The sequence below is a fragment of the Vombatus ursinus genome, unplaced genomic scaffold, assembly GCF_900497805.2.
Source record: "Vombatus ursinus unplaced genomic scaffold, bare-nosed wombat genome assembly UNPS02005286.1, whole genome shotgun sequence".
Classification (NCBI taxonomy): Eukaryota; Metazoa; Chordata; class Mammalia; order Diprotodontia; family Vombatidae; genus Vombatus; species Vombatus ursinus.
Genome location: NW_020945064.1, coordinates 16,927,229 through 16,944,657, shown reverse-complemented (window position 1 = coordinate 16,944,657; position 17,429 = coordinate 16,927,229). Strand labels below are relative to the sequence as shown.

Sequence of the window (17,429 nt, the reverse complement as noted above, 5' to 3'; positions counted from 1 at the left end):
GGGCCCAAGGGGAATGAGGGGCAAGGGGCATAGTGGAATGTACCAAGGTGGGGGCCCAAGGGGAATGAGGGGCATAGTGGAATGTACCAAGGTGGGGGCCCAAGGGGAGTGAGAGGCATATGTGCCAAGGTGGGGGCCCAAAGGGATGTAATGTAATAGGGGGTTAGATAGAATGTGCCAAGATGGCATGTTCAATCAGCAGATATTTGGTAAGTCCCTTCTATGTCAAAGAATGTTGAATCAACAAGCATTAAACTCTAGTTATGTGCCAGGCTCAGTGCTAAGCTCTGGGGGTGCAAAGAACAGCAGAATCAATAGGTCAGTAAATATTTATTAAGTATAATGTGCCAGGCACAATGCTAAGCACTAGGGATGCAAAAAGAGGCAAAAGACAGTCCCTGCCTTCAAGGATCTTGCAGTCTAATGAGTTAGACAATGTGCAAAAAGCAATGTGCAAACAAGCTATATACAGGATAAATTGGAGATAATTAACAGGAGGAAAGTATTGGCATTAGGGACTTGAAGGTATACAGGAAGTGGAGATAGGAGGGAGAGCATTCCAGGTTGAGGGACAGCCAGATAAAATATTTTGATCAGAAAGATGGAGTATCTTTTTCTGGGGACAGCAAGGTGGCCAGTGACAGTGATATACCAAGTATGTATGAGGTGTAAAAAGACTGGAAAGGTCAGAAGAGGCCAGGTTTTGAAGGGCTTTGAACATTGGAGAATTTTATATTTGTTCCTAGAAGTGATAGGAAACTACTGGAGTTTATTTAATAGGGAGGTGACACAGTCTGATCTTCACTTTAGGAAGATCAGTTTGGGAGCTGAATGGGTTTGAACTGGAGTAGGCAGAGATTTGAGGCAGGGAGGCCCAAAAGGCCTGCACCAGGGTGGTTGGAGGGTCAGAGAAGAAAAGTGAGCTTACATAGGAGAAGTCAGGAAAGTAGAATTGTCAGAAAGAACCTGGAAGGAGATTGAATATGGGGGTGGGGTGATAGAGAGGAATTGTTGATGTCACCCAGGTGAGCCTGGGTGGCTACCATAATAAGAAAGTTAGGAGAGGGGAGGGCTTGGGGTGGGGGTGAGGGGAAGATGATGATTTCAGTTTTGGACATGTTCATTTTTTTTTTCTTTTTGGTGAGGCAATGGGGGTTAAGTGACTTGCCCGGGGTCACACAGCTATAAGTGTCAAGTGTCTGAGGCCAGATTTGAACTCAGGTCCTCCTGACTCCAAGGCCAGAGCTCTAACCACAGCGCCACCTAGCTGCCCCTGGACATGTTGATTCTACTAGATGTCTGTGGGACATCCAGCCAGTTGGAGCTATAGACTGGTGGTCAGTAGGGCTGGATAAGTAGATCTGAGAACCATCGACATAGAGATGATAACTGAATCTGTGTGAACTGTTTAGATCTCAAGTGATATAGTATAGAGGCACTATGCCAGTTGCTGGAGATACAGAACCAAAAATGAAACATTTCCTGCTTTCAATAGCATACATTCTTCCAAGGAAATGACATAAAACTAGGTTCAAAATAATTCCCCTGGGAAGAGCACTCACATGGGGGAATGCACCAAGATAGGCTTCCTGTGGGAGGTGGCACTTGTGCCAAGCTGTGAAGGAGGCGAGGGGTTCTAATATTCTACTGAGTGGAGATGAGGAGTGAGGGCATTCCAGGCATTGGGGAACAGGCTGTGCAAAGGTGGGAGATGGACTTTGCAGGCCAGTCTGGCTGGCGCAAAGACCTTGTGAGAGTGATGTACCCTAAGCTTGGCTTATGGGTAGGCTGGAAGCAGCTTGTAAGAGACTTTAAAAGCCAAAGAGTACAGTGTCTATTTTATCCTAGACACCAGGCCTTAGAGGTGAGGTGGGGCCATTAAGGGTTCTTGAGTAGGGAAGATCAATTAAAGGGTCCTGGTTCTGCTGCCTGGGTGACCCTGGACAAGTCTCTTAACCCCTTTGGGATTGGTTTCCTCATTCATAAAATAAGGAGACGTGCCCCTTTCAGCCCCCAAACTATGATCTTATGGACCTCGAAGAGTTGGGAGAACCTACCCCCCCCATGTGGGTGGGAATGGTTAGGGCATGTATCCAAGGGTAGTACAAAGACTAGCTCTACCAGAAGGGATATTGGGTAATAGGATGATGATGAGCTGGGTGGTTATGGATAGACTTTTGGAATGAATCAGACCAGGTATTTTGAGGGGAGGGGGGTGGTGAAGAGGCACTAAATGAAAAAGTTGGGGGAAGGCATGAAAGGTTGGGGCAGGGCTGGGCCTGCTGAAGTGTCTCCTCCAAGCCTCCAATTCTTGCTGACTTGCCTTTAGCCCAAAGGAAAGGTGGGCACGAAGGGGAAGAAGCAGATATTTGAAGAGAACAAGGAAACCCTGAGATTCTACTTTCGGATCATCCTGGGTGCCACTGTGAGTGTTCCTATGCCCTCTTTATGCTGAGGTTTGAGTTATTGAGGGATCTCCATCACTTTGGGGATGGGCTTCTACCTCTTGGGCCTGGGGTTGGGTGGGAACTATGGAGATGCTGGGCGCTGAGTCCTGGGTGTTGGAAGTAGGTTGTCCTTCTTATTAAGCAGTAGGAGCACTGTGGGTTAATTGGAAGTTGGCAGATACCGGTAGTGTCTTTCGCAAGCATTTCAGAGAAGTGAAAGGTCAAACCTGCGAGCAGCACCCATTGAGTGCTCATTCATTATCCTTTGAAGCTTATCATGGGCTTCATTAGAACCAAACTGGGGAAAGCCAGAGTGGGGTGGGGTACAGGACCCCCGGACGAAGCTCTGGCCTGCCTCCCCCGTCCTCAGGTCTGCACAGTTTGTTTCCACTAGTAGAGACTCTCAGGGATATCCAGCTCAGTCTTCTACTCCCTGACATGCTGGGGCTTTGTGTCCACAAAGTTTTTTTACCCCTTCTCCCCCTCAGCTTTTACCGTCCCCGGCAGAGGGGAGGGAGTTGGTTTCTACTATGGGTGTCTGTCAGCATAGGAAGGTTATCCCAGCAAAGAGGAGGGCGGACGGCTGAGGATTCTGCCCTTTGTCCTGACTTGCTGCCCGTGTTTCTGGTTCCAGGCAGTTTACAGCATCGTGACCCTTGTGATCTTCTACTCTTCAGCATCTTTCTGGGCCTGGGTATGTTTTCTGACCCCTCCCTACCCCAGCTACCCCTGGGCAGAGGCAGCCTGGCAAGATCTCTTCCTTCTCCCCCAGCCTCCCCTGGTGGTGCTGACCCTCCGTGTTTCCCACAGACGGCCCTCGTGTTCAGCTCGGTTGTGTATGGGGCCAGCTACCGCTCCATGAGCTCCATGGCCAAGGCAGCCTTCTCAGAGGATGGGGCTCTGGCGGACAGCGGCATTGACCTCAACATGGAGCAGGGAATGGCAGAGTGAGTGTCCCCTGCCAGCCCAGGTGAGCGGGACCTGCTGCCAGCTCACTCCTTCCCCCCGGGGCCCTGGCCCTGGCCTTTCCAAGTCCATCATCCCCAGGGGCCCCTAAATTCACCTCAGCCTCTGACTGTTCCTTCCCTGCCTCCACCTCCCCACAAGGCACCTGAAGGATGTGATCCTGTTGACAGCCATCGTCCAAGTGCTCAGCTGTTTCTCCCTCTATGTGTGGTACTTCTGGCTCTTGGTAAGTAGGACTGAGGGGCTGGGAGGGTCATCTGTGCCTGATGCTGAAGAGTCTTGCCCTGGCCCTGGGAGGGGGGTGGCTCAGACCCCATATACACAGCCTTGAGTTGGGGGCAGAGGGGAACCTTGCAGTTCATCTGTCCTGCCCCCTGTACCTGGGCAGGGGTCTCCTCGGAACCATCCCTGACAAGCAGTCACCAGGCTTCTGCTCTGAGCTCAGGAGAGCTCACCACCTTCCAAGGTGGATGGCTCTGTTACAGAGTTCTTACTTAGGCTGAGCTGAAATCTGGCTTCCTGCCCTCATTGCCCCTCATGTCTCAGTTCTGCCTTCTGAACACTTGAAGACTGTTGTCTTCTTCAGCAGCCCACCGTGGCCCAGTCTGCCTAAGTCCTTCGTTGCCCTGTTTCCTCCCAGGCTCCAGGCCGGGCGCTCTACCTCCTGTGGGTAAACATCCTGAGCCCCTGGCTCACGGCCGAGTCTGCCAACTCCATTGCCGAGCCCAGCGAAAAGCGTCAGCGAAGGCAGGAGCGCCGGCAGATGAAGCGGTTGTAGCCAGAGGTGGCAGAAGGCCGGCCGCGGCTACAGAACTGAGCAGAACTGAGCGAGGCTCTCCCGGTCAGGGCAGGCCCTGCCTGTCCAATGCCCGGGTCCTGCCCTGTGACTGCCCAGGAGAAACGGACAGCCCATGGGACCCGGACATCTAGATGAACTGGGTCAGGGTGGGTAGAGGGAGGGGGGTGGCTTGTTATAATAAAAAGCCAAAGCTGGGAGCTGCGTGTGTCTGTGATGACGTGCTGGGGGGCACCTGCGGGACACAGCACACTTCACCATGCCAAGACGGAGTCCCCAGCTGGGCTACAAAGCTCCCGTGTGCCTCCCCAGTAGCTCAAGGGCCTTCCAGCAGGAAAGAGCACAGCTGGTTGGTTAAGGAATAGCTTTATTCCTCTAGGCTAGGAACATCTCTCTCACACGACCACACATACACCCAACACACAGGCTCACACACCAATAATACTGCTCAGGCCCCTGGGCCCTGAGGGCACACAAAGTGATGAAATGGCTGGGAGGAGGGGGCCCTATTCTCCGCCTCTTCTCCCGCACTGCCCATCCCCCGCACCTCCCTAGGAGGCTCCTTGAGTGGGAGGTGGTGGGGGATGCCCCTTCACACCTCCAGGCTTGGCCCTTTGCTCAGTCCCAATGCCTGCACCAGGTCTTCACCAAGGCCGCCCTTCAGGGTCCTTCTCACTGCAGAAAGGAAACAACATTGCTTGGCAATGGGGTAAGGGCCCCTACAGGTCCAGAGGGAATGGAGAACAAAGCAGGAAGTAGTAATGGATTGGTGCGTTGGTGAAAAGAGTATTAAAAAAAAAAAAGAGAAAGAAAAGAGTGTGGAACTGGGAAACGGTGTCCCTTCCTCTGGGGGCCTCAGCTGGCTTATTTGTAAAGTGAGCAAGGTTGGTCTCATGAGCTCTTAGTATCTTTTGAGAGCTGTTACTTACAGGACTTTCTGTTGCCCCGAGATCGCTTTCGCTCCCGGGCAGCCAGGGCCCGGGGGCTGCTGCGGGTCACAGACTGCACCAGTCTGTCCATGATCTCATCCGAAGTGTCGGTGGGAGAGCCCAAGCCTGGGCTGTCCTCTGGGGGTGTTGCTGGGCTCACTAGTGCTGCTGCAGGAGGGTTGTTGGGGACCATGCCTGGAGAGATGGGGGCCGGTTCAGGAAATGGAAGAGGAGGAAGCGATGCTTGAAAGCCCCGACTCCCACCCCCTTACCTCGGCTCCTTCGGTTGTGGGTTGGGGCTTCAGACCCACTGATCAACATGCTGCGCATGGTGACATCTGTGTCCCTGTCCCCCTGACCTGGGCCACTCCCCACAGCCACAGGAAGGAGGCAGGAGGTTTTCTCAGCTACCGATGAGAATTTCTCTGTCTGGACAGGAGTGGGAAAGGGTCAGCTCTGGGTCACTGCATAGCCCAGAAAAGGCACTGATGGATTGGAGAGGGTTACCTCAGTGATCATGCGCCCCCTGGTCTTGTTGCGTTCACGGTACGTGGCCCGCTTCTGCTGCTGTTGGAGAACGCGCTCCCGGCACGTCCGGTACTCCAGGGCAAACTCTCGAAGCGTCTGGCAGAACTGCATCACTCGCACCTCTCGGGCCGCTTCTGCTGGGTACCCTAAGTATAGCAGGAAGGCGTGGAACCTGGGGGAGTTTGGACAATCAGGCCGGGCCTACAAGCCTCCGCCTGAGGCGCCCCCTCTGCCCTTCCCCGGCATCCCCATCCCACCTGTTGCACATGCGTCGGTGTACCACTTTGAGCATGGCAATGCGCCTGGCACACTGGCTTAGAAAGTGGGTAAGGCGGGCACGCAGGGCAGGCGTTAGGTCGTGTTTAGTCAGGCTCTTCAGATTCTCCTCTGCTGCCTGGCTCCGCCACTCTAGCTGCCCCAAGTTCTCAGCCAGCACCTCAAAGTCCACCTGGAAGCAGTGATGTGGTTCACAGCTGGGCAGACAGCTTCCTCCCACCCCCTTCATTGCCCCCCACGACCATCCTCCCCCACATTGAGGGACAGTGGGGCCTTGATTTCCCCCAGCTGACCTTGGCACACCGAGTGAGGGCTGGAATCTCTGAGTAGAGGTCTGAGGACTCTGGCTGGCTCTGGAGCACCAGGGTGCAGAGATGATACAGCAGGGACTGCCTCCGCACTGTGTCTTTCACCTCAGACACCTTCTCCAGATAGCTCAGCTCAAATCCACTGCTCTGAAATGGCCACAGGTTCAGCCTGCAATACCCAACTCCCTCCCCTCCTTTGTCCTCTAGGAGTTCTGGACCCCCTTAGTGGGGGGCAGCTAAGCTTCTCCCCCTTTCTGGTCCCACTCACCTGGGAGTTATTGAGGAAATTGCCCACAGCCAGCAGGGTTGCCAGGATGCAGCGGAAGGTAGGGTTCTGGGCCAGCTGTTCCATCCCCAGCTTCAGGTCAAACAGTGGCTCTGCAATCTCCTAGAGGGTGGGGACAGGGAATCCCACAGTCACTACACTTGGATACCCTCTGATCCTGAGGCATATGAAAAATATTTGTCCCACCATTTGAAAAAAATTGTTTTTAAAAAACAGACTTTTATTGTTAGCCCTTCTGCAAAGAATTGACTCTTCTACCATTTCTTTGTTTGCTATTGAGCCTCAAAATACCAATGTACCACTCCCTCCCATACCTACTTCCAACCTGACTCAGGCTTACTCCAACAGGTTCAGTCATACCCGTTCCATGGTCTCATAATCTAGCTTAAAGGCCCATAACTGTAGGCGGGCAGCCAAACCGCCAATGGAGGCGAGGGTCAACAGGAAGCTCTCAGCTGGACCCAATGGGATGTCCGGGTTGGCCAGCTGCGCCTCTTGGATCTTCTGCTTTTCTTCCTCCGTAGGCATCATTGTCAGCAACTTCTGTGGATACACCATGGCCCCCCCAGTTTGTATCTCCCCATATTTGTCATAGGGCCAGTCTTTGGAGCTGGATGGGTTCTAGGAAGCACTGAGCCCAGTCCTTTTATTTTAGAGCAGAATCGACCCATCCAGCAAGTAAAACAATTTGCCTAAGGTCACACATGGGCCAGAATTTAAATCTTTGGGACAGGTATAACTTGTATTTCTCTCTGTAGGTTTCCCGTGACCCCACCGACCCACCTCCATCTGTGCAGAGTTAACTCCTGGCCCTTAACAAGATGATAGCAAAATCCCTCTTGGGATGGTGCTATCACTCCTAAGGTGCTGCCCTTTTTGATTGGCAGGTAGAAAGTACAGGTGTCTTCTATCTAACTACATAATATATGACTAATTCACCATATGGCTATATGCATTAGGTATTTGTGAAGTGCAAATGTTTCCCAAGGTGGTGAGGGGGAAGGTGTGTGACCACCTACTTATTCCTCTGGGGGACTGGGTGGAACTGTAGGAACCTGGAATACCCCAGGTGGAGGCTGATTAATGTGTCAGTATCATGGACCTTGACCCTCCTTGGTTAGTGGGAAAACTAAGAGACAGTCTAGATGGCTAGAGATGGGTTGTAGATCACTGGAGCGAAAGGGACATTAGAATGCTGATCTGAATACCGCCACCCTCCCATTTGGAAGATGAAGAAACTGAGAGGTGACATTCTGAAATCGAAGGCACCTGACTGGCCAATCTGGGAAGATGAGTCAGGTTTGGCAAGAAATGTGTATGGCATGCAGGAGCTGATCAAGGATCCCTGGGATGGAATCCTTGAATTTTGTCAATTCCTCCAAGCTCCGAGTCCTGAGTTTTCTACCACTATCATAAACATGAGTCCAAACCAGAGGGGTCTGAGTGAATCCTGAGCTCTGAACTCCACCCCTTTCTCCAAGCTTCCTTAGTTTCCCTGCTTGTAAAAGGAAAGGTGTGGACCAAATGACCTCTGTCCTTGGGAAATCCACTTCTAGCTTGGGGGAGCTGTGGGCAGAGCTAGGATTGAGTTGTGTTGCTAGAAGGAGATGGGAAGGAACTCCTATCCAAAGCCTGGGGGATGGGGCAGCAGTTGGCATCATCCAGGTTACAGAGAAACTTCAAACAGCAGGTTATGGGAAGGACACCAGGATTATTCCCTGCCTGGAACCAGCAGATTTGCCTCCAGGCAGCAGCCTGATGGCAGTGAAATCTCAGCACTCACTCTCAACTAGCTAGGTGACCCAGACCAAGTCTCTTTCTCCAAGTTTCCAAAGACAGTATTAATAATCCTTGCACTACCTACCTCACAGGTTTGTGGTTAGAAACACATTTTATAACCCTTAAAGTGCAGCATAAATGTGTGATCAGATTGAATTCTACCCAGGAAAAGCCAAGTGGATGAAAAATATCCTTTGGCCAGATCATGATACAGAGATGGACAGCCCCCAGCTGGTCAAGGAACTAAGAATGGAATGGACTAGGAAGAAGAAAATGGACCGAATTTTATTTGGAAATGTGTGCTTCTTTCAATAACCCTGGAAAAAAGAAAAAGCTCATCCTTTCCACCTGTAGGCTGCTGTATAACTACATGTTAAGGAGTGCCCTATCTCCAAAGAATTAAAGTGGCAGATCCCCCAAGAGGTAACTGAAAGGTCTGTGGTTGGCATGAGTAGGTACCAACATATGACCAGTTGGGAATCACACAGGAGAAGAGGGAGACAAAACCAGAGAGGAGTAGGAGGAAGCCTAGTCACGTACTGAGTCCCTGGGATAACCAGTATACAGCTTGTTTGTGCCATGGATAGCGTGGTGATGTTAAAAATCTAGAGGAAAGTCCCTGGTATGTTAAGTGGACCCTGTGTAAAGGGTTTATTCGATTGGGGAGTTGGGGTGGAGAAAGAGTCAAACAGGATGAGAAGCCAGCAATGGGTTGCAATCTATACAGTGGGTGGTAGTGCCCATATTGATGGGACAGCTAGCATTTAGATAGCACTTTTTTTTTATTGGTGAGGCAATCAGGGTTAAGTGACTTGCCCAGGGTCACACAGCTCTAGTAAGTGTCAAGTATCTGAGGCCAGATTTGAACTCAGGTCCTCCTGACTCCAAGGCCAGAGCTCTATCCACTGTACCACCTAGCTACCCCTAGAGAGCACTTTAAGGTTTGCAAAACATTTACAAATGTCTCATTTTATCCTCACAGCAGCCCTGTAACATAGGCTGTGAGATACATTACAGATGGGGGAAACTGAGGCATAGAGAGGTTAAATGACTTGTCCAAGATCCCATATCTAGTTAAGTGTCTGAGACTGGATTTGAACTCAGGTCTTCCTGACTCCAGGCCCAGCATTCTGTCTACCGCATCACCCATCTGCTCCTCAGGATAACAGACTATTAGTAGGACAATGAATGAATTCTATTTGAGAAGAAAACCACTGACCCTTTGGTGAACCAAAGGCACATATATGATTCACTGAGATCTCTAAGAGTAATGGTTTCCTTCTCAGACTCATGCATCCATTAGCCCATCAATAGCCCATTGTCCTACCTGGCTAAGGAGACTTAACTAGAACTCCCGTCTCAGTCTCTTCCTTGAGGGATAGAACTCAGTAAGTAGATATGGAAGGTGGGATTTACAGCTGGAAGTCCAGTGTTCTAATTTGGCAAAAAGGAAACTGAATCTCCAAGGGGAAATGAGTGTGCAGGGGCCTCGAGTGTGTCTATGAAGTGGGAGAGCTTGGGTTTGAAAGCAAGGGCATTGTCTCCAGACCCAGGGCTCTCTCTGCCACCCACAAGGAGGCCTCCTCTCCACTTTCCCCAGAGAAGACAGAATCCCAGAAATGAAGGTGTCCCTTAAGCCATGCCCCTCAAGCCTATCTGGGACGAGGCTTTCCTGTCCCCATTTCTCTGTCACTTGAAGGTTTAGAAAACATCTTCTTCACAACAGGAGGCCCAGTTGAAGTAGGTTCATATGCCCTAAAGCTGGAAGGGACCTAGATGATTTAAGTATTATCAGTGCTTAAGTATCACAACTTGGAATGACGGATGGTAACATACACATAGGGAGGAAGTAAAGATAAAACGACGTGCTGAACTGAAAAAGGAGAGAGGTAGGCTACATAGGGCTTCTGAGGGTAACAGTGTAGCAACACGTGTATCTACAAAATGTGAACCCAGGAAGAGGACAGCCTCCATCCCACCGAGTGGATCCTCTGGGGTGGTTTTTCAGAGACTCACAGGAGGAGAAGCCAGGATGAGATAATTAATGATACAAAAATGAATTGCTGAGGTTTACGAGGTTTTTCCCAGCCCTGTGAAGTAGGTAGTCTAAGAGTGATTCCCACTGTACAGATGAGGAGACTGAGGCCCAGAGAGCCGTGCAGTGACTTGCCTGTGGTTCTGCAGGTGCCGAGTGCGAGATCCGAGGTACAGCCTCAGATGGCTCCTGACTCTGGTGTTCCCTCCTCCCAGACCCATGAAATTCAATTCAGTAAACATTTATTAGGGTGTTGAAGTACAACTCTGAATTTAAGGATTTTACTCTGCAAACATATTTTTTTTTCTCTTTTTAGGCAATTGGGGTTAAACGACTTGCCCAGGGTCACACAGCTAGTAAGTGTCAAGGGTTTGGTCTGAGGCCGGATTTGAACTCAGGTCCTCCTGACTTTAGGGCTGGTGCTCTATCCACTGCACCACCTAGCTACCCCTAAACATATTATTTCTAAGAGGTTGTGTGAACTTCCCCCCAACCCATTCCCACCCCTGCCCTCGCCCCCAGTTTCCTAGTAAAAATTTCTCTGCTGATTTAAGAGGAAAAGGGACTTTGCTGGTACCTAAGTAAAGAGCTAGGATGGTGCACCCCCCACAAGTGGCTGGTTGGGGTTGGGATGGTGTTGGACCTGGGGCCGATGGAGGGTGGTGCTTCCGTCTTTACTGAATGGGCATCATCCTTCCATCACAGCCTCCCTCCCCTTCCTAATTCCCATCCCCACTCCAACACACCTCAATGCCATCCTTGCTGACAGCAAACTCATCAAAACCAAGCAGGGCCGCTTTGATGACATGGACGGGGGGCAGCGCCGTGAGGCCAATGTTGATGGCATTGCTTCGTTTGGGGTCCAGCACTGTCGTCATCGTCCTTCGGCCTTCAGCAGCTTTCTGTAAGGGTCATTCGAGGCTGGGGTGAGAGCCAGCTTTGGGGGCAGGGGTGGGTAGGGTGGGCAGGGGATGGATCCAGGCCCCGAGAGGGCAGAGGTAGGGAAGGGTGGCCCATTACTTCCTCCCCTAGGGTTGAGGCTTCAGAGTGGGTCAGGGAAAGGGCATACCTTGCCCTGGTGATCCTGAGAGCACAGAAACAGCGTGGTACAATGGAAAGAAACCTGGACTTGGGTCTAAAGACCTGGCTTTCAGTCCCCAGCTCTGCTGCTGACACTCTGGGTGACCAATGTCCTGCCCCTTAACTTGGCTGGCACTTTTTGAAACCTGGGATTGTGTAGAAGGATGGGTGTCCATCAAACTCATCTAGCCCCTCTTTGGGATGGACGACTCTCCATTTTATAGCAGGTGACTGGTTCACAATGGGAAGGAGAACACTGGAGCCTGGTCCCCTGACGCCCAGCCCAGTGTTCTTCCCAACGCACCCTGCTGTCTCTGGCCCTCATCTCCTCACTGGTTCAAATGAAGAGGGTGGGCTTGAAGACCTGTAAAGCCTACCCCAGGCCTTAGGTTTTGTGATTGCGGGTTCCCCCCACACGGGGGGGATAAGGGAGGTACCTTGTTGGACGTCACTTCTTTGGCTCTTGTCTCAAACAGGTGTTCCAACTTTGCAGTGTCCAAAGTCACAGGCTCCAGTGAGTCCCACAGGGTAGGGCTTGGGCCAAACCGACCCACACCTCTGACTCCCTTTCCAGGCTTCAACTCCCGCCAAAACAACTTCACGGTCTTCCTCTTAGGAGGGAGGATGGGACCGTCAATGACAGAAGGACCTGGTGGAGGGGAGGGCAGCCCAGGGGGTGGAGGAGGCGGCGGGGGGCATCCTGGGGGCAAAGGGGGTGGGGGAGGGGGATTCCCAGGGAGGGGGGGTGGTGCCGAGACATCTCCTCCGGCCCCAGATGACTCGGTGGCCAACAAGTCCTGGTCTTCGTCCTCCCCTAGGTCAGAGAAGTCCAAGTCTCCGATTCGGAGAGAAGGCTGGGGTTTGAGTGGCTCTGAGGTGACATTAGCCTCTGGGGTCACGACCTCAGACTCCAGGCTTCGCTGGACTAGGATCAGGGGTCGGGGAAGTGGACTTCTTGGGGTGCTAGGGGTGCGGGGGGTGGGGTCTGGCTCTGGGGTGCTCCACAGCTCTCGGGGGTCTGTGAAGACAGGAAAGAAAGTCATCACCAAGGTAACCCTACAAGCCAAAGGCAGAGCTCCCCTCTTGGGCTTGTAAGGGCAATACTACCACCTCCTACTAGGGGGCAGAGAGGATTCAGAGAATCTCCAGTCTGGGGGAGAGGAGTACCTTAGGAGTCCTTGGAGAAGCGACCCCCCAGCCCTCCCCAACAACTCCTCACCTGGGTGTCCATCAAACTCATCTGGCACGGCCCCAGCTAGGGCCTCTGCCCGACCCTGGGCCAAGGCAGCCTGCTTCTCCGTTTCAGCTGCTGCCACATTCTCCAGGAAACGGGCTCTGCAGGAGAGCTCCCATTGGTGCCCAATCTTGGGTCCCTCTCCAGCCTACCTTCCTCAGTGCCTAGGGTACTCGGGCCCACCCCTGCTAGCCAGCAGCAAGCCTACTTGCTATAAAACCTGAGGCCTACTTTCCATGGGCCAGGACTCTTTCCTTGGCAAACACACACACCCCTACATACATTCACGGGCACACACAGCCCATGCAAATAGCAGCCCATGCAGTGAGCAGAGAGCATGGATTTGGCTTTGGAGGGCCTGGGATTGAAACCTCTGCCACTTACTAACTGTGACTTTGGGTAAGTCACTTAGATCTAGGCCTCCCTTTCTTTATCTGTAAAATGTTGGAAATGAACTAGGCAATCTCCATGTTTCCTTCCAGCTTATAGGATCTTAAGTGGAAAGCAGTACCCCCATCCCCCCAACCGCATTCCCTCTTCTCATTTGCCAAGGATTCAAAGGCCATCATGTTCAGCTCTCTGCTTCTGTCCGGAATTTCTGACTCCTGGTCAGAGAAATAGTTTGATTGGATGGTTGAACCCATTCAGGATTTTTTTGATACTGTTTAAAAACCATTTTTTTTCCCTTTTGAAATGGTTTTGTACAATTTATTTTGAGGTCCACAAGCTTGGATTTGGGCCTCAGGGGAAGTGGAGGGCTAGCACCTTCCTTGACACAGTCCTGAGTTAGGGTCATCACAAATGTAGTCACCATTACCCTTCTGGGTGAGCCCATCCTTAGCTCCCTGCGTCAGCCTTATCATACCAGGGCAGTGCTTCATAGCCTCATAGCCTCTAACATAGGCCAAGTCTTCTATGGCTCTTTCCAGTGTCTTCTTAAGTCCTGGCCTTCCACTTATCCCTAGATCTCTTCTCTGTCTGTACCCCAGGCTATCCCAAATCTCCATTAGCCATTCAGCTAGAGAGCTAGGTAAGGCACTGGGGCCTGAGCTGGGCTGAAGCTCTTCCCCACTATCCTGATTCCTCAGATCAGTATCAGGTTAGATCTTAACAGGAATATCATTGCTTTGGATTCAAAAGGTCTACTATGATCCCATGGTCTTTCTCAACTGGGCTAGGGGGTGCTTGGTATATAGTTAACTATTCCGTTTGCTAGGCCCTTTATTGGGCCAGTCCAGGAAGCTGTTTCTGGGTCTTCTGAAGAGCTCGGATAGGAGCCAGATGTGGAACTGAGGGGGAGGAATGCCCCTGTCTCGGGGTACCTGGAGGGTCCCTGTTGCACATGGGGAAGCAGTTCTGAAGCAGGGAGCACAAAGTCCCGAGCGAGGCCAGGCGAGGCCAGCCCCACTCTGTACTTACTCGAACCTGCTCAGCACAGGCGGGACCCCCAGGACAGGAGGGCTCTCAGGGGCCCTAGGGGAAGAGACTGGTTCATCCTGCAGCACAGCTGGGGCCTCCTTTGATCAGTCCCATTCCAAACTAGCTTAGTTTCTCTTACATACCCGCTGACCCCAGGGAAGTACTCATCCCCATGAGTACTTTCCCAGGTTTTCAAGCACCTCACCACCATCACTTCCCCCTTCCCCTCCCTGGATCCCCAGCTCCCAGGAGACAAGGACGGGGGAGGGAGAGACATGGGGAGGGGAGAGGATGGGGAATAGACAGGTAAAGATGCCAGAATATGGGAGTATGGGGAAACCACAGGAGAGAAGGGAGAACAGTAGAAATAGAGGTGAGAAAAGGAGAGCAGGAGAGGGGAGAGAACACTGAGGAGAGAGGAAGAGAAAATGGAGGATAAGGAAGGAGGGAATGAGGCTAGGAGAGTACAGAGTAGGAGACAGGCAGTCCAAGGGAGGCCTGAGGTTCTGATCACTTTAGTCACTTACCAAAGAGGAACAGTTTGATGAAGTCTGGAAAAAGAGAGAAAAGTTGGGCAGGGGACGGCTGGAGGTGCCCAGGGAAGGGGGCAGGGTGTCCCAGAGAGGGCACAAAGCTGGGCTAGCAGAGGAAGAGAGCAAAAGGGACAGGCAGAGACAGGGGCCCAGGTCTGGGCAGTAGACCCTTGTATATCCGCAGAGGGTGAGATGCTGGCAGTGCCAGTGGGCCACAAGAAGGGGAAACCAAGGGGGCAAGGGGTGGCATCCCATCCCTGAGCACCTGACTTACTTATAAACGCCTCTTTCACCCAGCACATCTGTAGGAGGAACCACAGTGGGGCTGGGAAACAAGACCACTGAGGAACTGAGGCAGGGGGCTGGGCCTATGGGGCTAAAGTCAGGACTGTTGGTTAGTGTGGACCCTGTTATTTTCCTCCTCCCTCCTTCCCTTCTACCCCTTGTCTGACCATTATCTACTGGCTTTTCACCTCTCCCTCTGCCTTCTCATCCCAAACCCCTCTCTGTCTACACTATGACTCTTGACTCCTCAGTTCTTTCCCAGGTCATTACCCCTGCACTAGCCACTTGCTCTTCTTTTCCTCATCCTGATCATCTGGTGAACCAGTTCAAATCTACACTGCTCTCTTCTCTTAAGTCCCTGGGTCCTTTAGCATTTCGCCAATTGTGCCCTGCCAAGACCCAGCCTTGGATCATACCCATGATCATCTGCCTTCACTTCTACACACTGCTGCTGAATGAAGATGGAGAAAATCATGCAAACGTTCTGACTGGGTCCACTGCGAATTTATATCACAACTGGATCCTCCCTGCTGTTGGACAGTCTTACTGTACCTCCCTTATCAATTTGCTCTCCCCTCTCCACAGTGGCTCTTCCAAACCTTTTCATCCCCTCTCAAGCCTCCCATGGCTCCCCCTCTCTCAGCTCAGAATCTTGCCTCTAATTTTACAGAAAAAATTGAGGCCATTCACCATGAACTCCCTCTTCTCCCCTCTTCCTCATCTCCTTTCTCTAAGATGCCTTTGGCCACTCTCTCCTCCTTCACTCCCGTCTCCCATGCAGAGGTGGTCTTACTCCTTTACCAAGGCTAACCTGTCTACTTGTTCAAGAGATGCCATTCCATCCCATCTCCTCCAACACATTGGCCCCTCTGTAACCTCCATTTTCACTCATCTGACTCCCTCCCTGTCCACTGGCTCCTTCCCTACTGCCTATAAACATGCCCGTGTCTCCCCGATCCTCAAAAAAACCCTCACTTGATTTTTGCTACCTAGTATCCTATGCTCTTTTGTGGCCAAACTCATGAAGAAGGTTATCTGCAACAGATGCCTTCACTTCCTCTCCTCCCGTTCTTTTCTTCACCCCCTACAAACTGACTTCTGATCTCCTCATTCCACTGAAGTTACCAGTGATCTCCTAACTTCCAAATCCAATCGTTTTTTTCTCAACCCTCATTCTTCTTGACCTCTCTGAAGCCTTTGACGCTCTTGACTATTCTTTTCTCCTTGACAACTTTTTCCCTCTAGGCTTTCAGGACACCACTCTCACCTGGTTCCCCTCCTACCTATCTGTTGTCTCCTTGGCCTCTTCTCCTTCCATACTTCTTCACTTGATGATTTCATCAGCTCTCATGGATTTAATTATCATCTCCAGGAGGATGATTCTCAGCTCTACCTCTCTGTTGACTTCCAATCTCACATCTCCAATTGCCTTTCAGACACCTTGAACTGGATGTCCAGTAGGCAGCTTGAACTCAACATATCCAAAATTGAACATATTCTCTTTCCCTCTAAAACCTCTCCCTTTCCAAATTTCCCTATTACTGTTAAGGGAACTATACATCCTCCTAGTCCTCCAGGCTCAACACCTAAGAGTCATCTTGGACTCCTCACTATCTCTTCACAACCCCCTCCCCCCATCTAAGCTGTTGCCAAGGCCTGTGAGTTTCACCTCTGTACCATCTTTCTAATATGCCCCCTTCTCTCCTCTGACACTGCCAACCTCCCCCCTACCCTTTAAAGGCCCTCACCCCTTCATGTCTGGACTATTGGAATAGCTTGTTTGGGGAGGGGGGGTGGTCTGCCTGCCTCAAGTCTCTCCCCACTCCAATCCATCCTTCATTCAGTCTCTAAAGTCATTGTCTTAAAGCACCAGTCTGACTATGTCACCTTCATACTCAATAAACTGCAGTGGTTCCCCATCACCTCCAGAATCATATACAAAACCCTCCATTTGGCATTCAAAGCCCTTCATAACCTATCCCTCCATCCCTTCCAGTCTCCTAACACCTTCCACCCCTTCCACACACACACATACTCTTCAATCCAGGGAACACTGGGCTCCTGGCTGTTCCATAAACCCTCCATCTCTCAGCTTTGGGCATTTTCTCTGACTGTTCCTCATGCCTGGAATGCTCTCCCTCCTCTTCTGTATGTACTGGCTCCTTTAAGTCCCAACTAAAATCCCACCTTCTACAGGAAGGCTTGCCCAAGCCCTCTTAATTCTAATGCCTTCCTTTGCTTAATTATTTTTTATTTATCCTGCGTATAGGTTGTTTGTACATACTTGCTCGTTGTTTTCCCATTAGATTGTGAGCTCTTTGAGGGCAGGGATTGTCTTTTGCCTCTCTTTGTGACTACTCAGTCAGTCAAGAAACATTTCTTAAGTGCCTACTACGTGCCAGACACTGCACTAAGCACTGGAGATACAAAAAGAGGCAAAAGACAGTCTCTGTCCTCTGAGGAGCTCACAGTCTAATGGGGAAACAAGCAAACAAAATAGGCACAAACACGTTAAATACAAGCTAAAT

General features: G+C 51.3%; 2 protein-coding genes across 2 annotated transcripts in view; one reads left to right on the top strand and one right to left on the bottom strand.

The window, feature by feature from the left end:
- The window catches only part of TMEM208 (transmembrane protein 208), a 4,799-nt gene extending 390 nt beyond the window's left edge, over positions 1-4,409 (top strand). The window contains exons 2-6 of the mRNA XM_027846849.1: positions 2,330-2,425; positions 3,082-3,141; positions 3,258-3,394; positions 3,555-3,639; positions 4,054-4,409. Coding sequence (XP_027702650.1) covers positions 2,330-2,425; positions 3,082-3,141; positions 3,258-3,394; positions 3,555-3,639; positions 4,054-4,191 — 516 coding nt within the window. The 3' untranslated portion in view covers positions 4,192-4,409. The remainder of the gene's footprint in view (positions 1-2,329; positions 2,426-3,081; positions 3,142-3,257; positions 3,395-3,554; positions 3,640-4,053) is intronic.
- A 150-nt stretch (positions 4,410-4,559) lies between these two features.
- Positions 4,560-17,429, bottom strand: part of FHOD1 (formin homology 2 domain containing 1) — a 37,894-nt gene continuing 25,024 nt past the window's right edge. Inside the window, exons 11-22 of the mRNA XM_027846838.1 lie at positions 14,891-14,992; positions 12,650-12,765; positions 11,868-12,448; positions 11,097-11,252; positions 6,897-7,079; positions 6,519-6,638; positions 6,236-6,397; positions 5,924-6,114; positions 5,646-5,838; positions 5,411-5,567; positions 5,139-5,333; positions 4,560-4,884 (exon numbers count right to left, since the gene is read on the bottom strand). Of these exons, the coding sequence (XP_027702639.1) occupies positions 4,802-4,884; positions 5,139-5,333; positions 5,411-5,567; positions 5,646-5,838; positions 5,924-6,114; positions 6,236-6,397; positions 6,519-6,638; positions 6,897-7,079; positions 11,097-11,252; positions 11,868-12,448; positions 12,650-12,765; positions 14,891-14,992 (2,239 nt within the window). The 3' untranslated portion in view covers positions 4,560-4,801. The remainder of the gene's footprint in view (positions 4,885-5,138; positions 5,334-5,410; positions 5,568-5,645; positions 5,839-5,923; positions 6,115-6,235; positions 6,398-6,518; positions 6,639-6,896; positions 7,080-11,096; positions 11,253-11,867; positions 12,449-12,649; positions 12,766-14,890; positions 14,993-17,429) is intronic.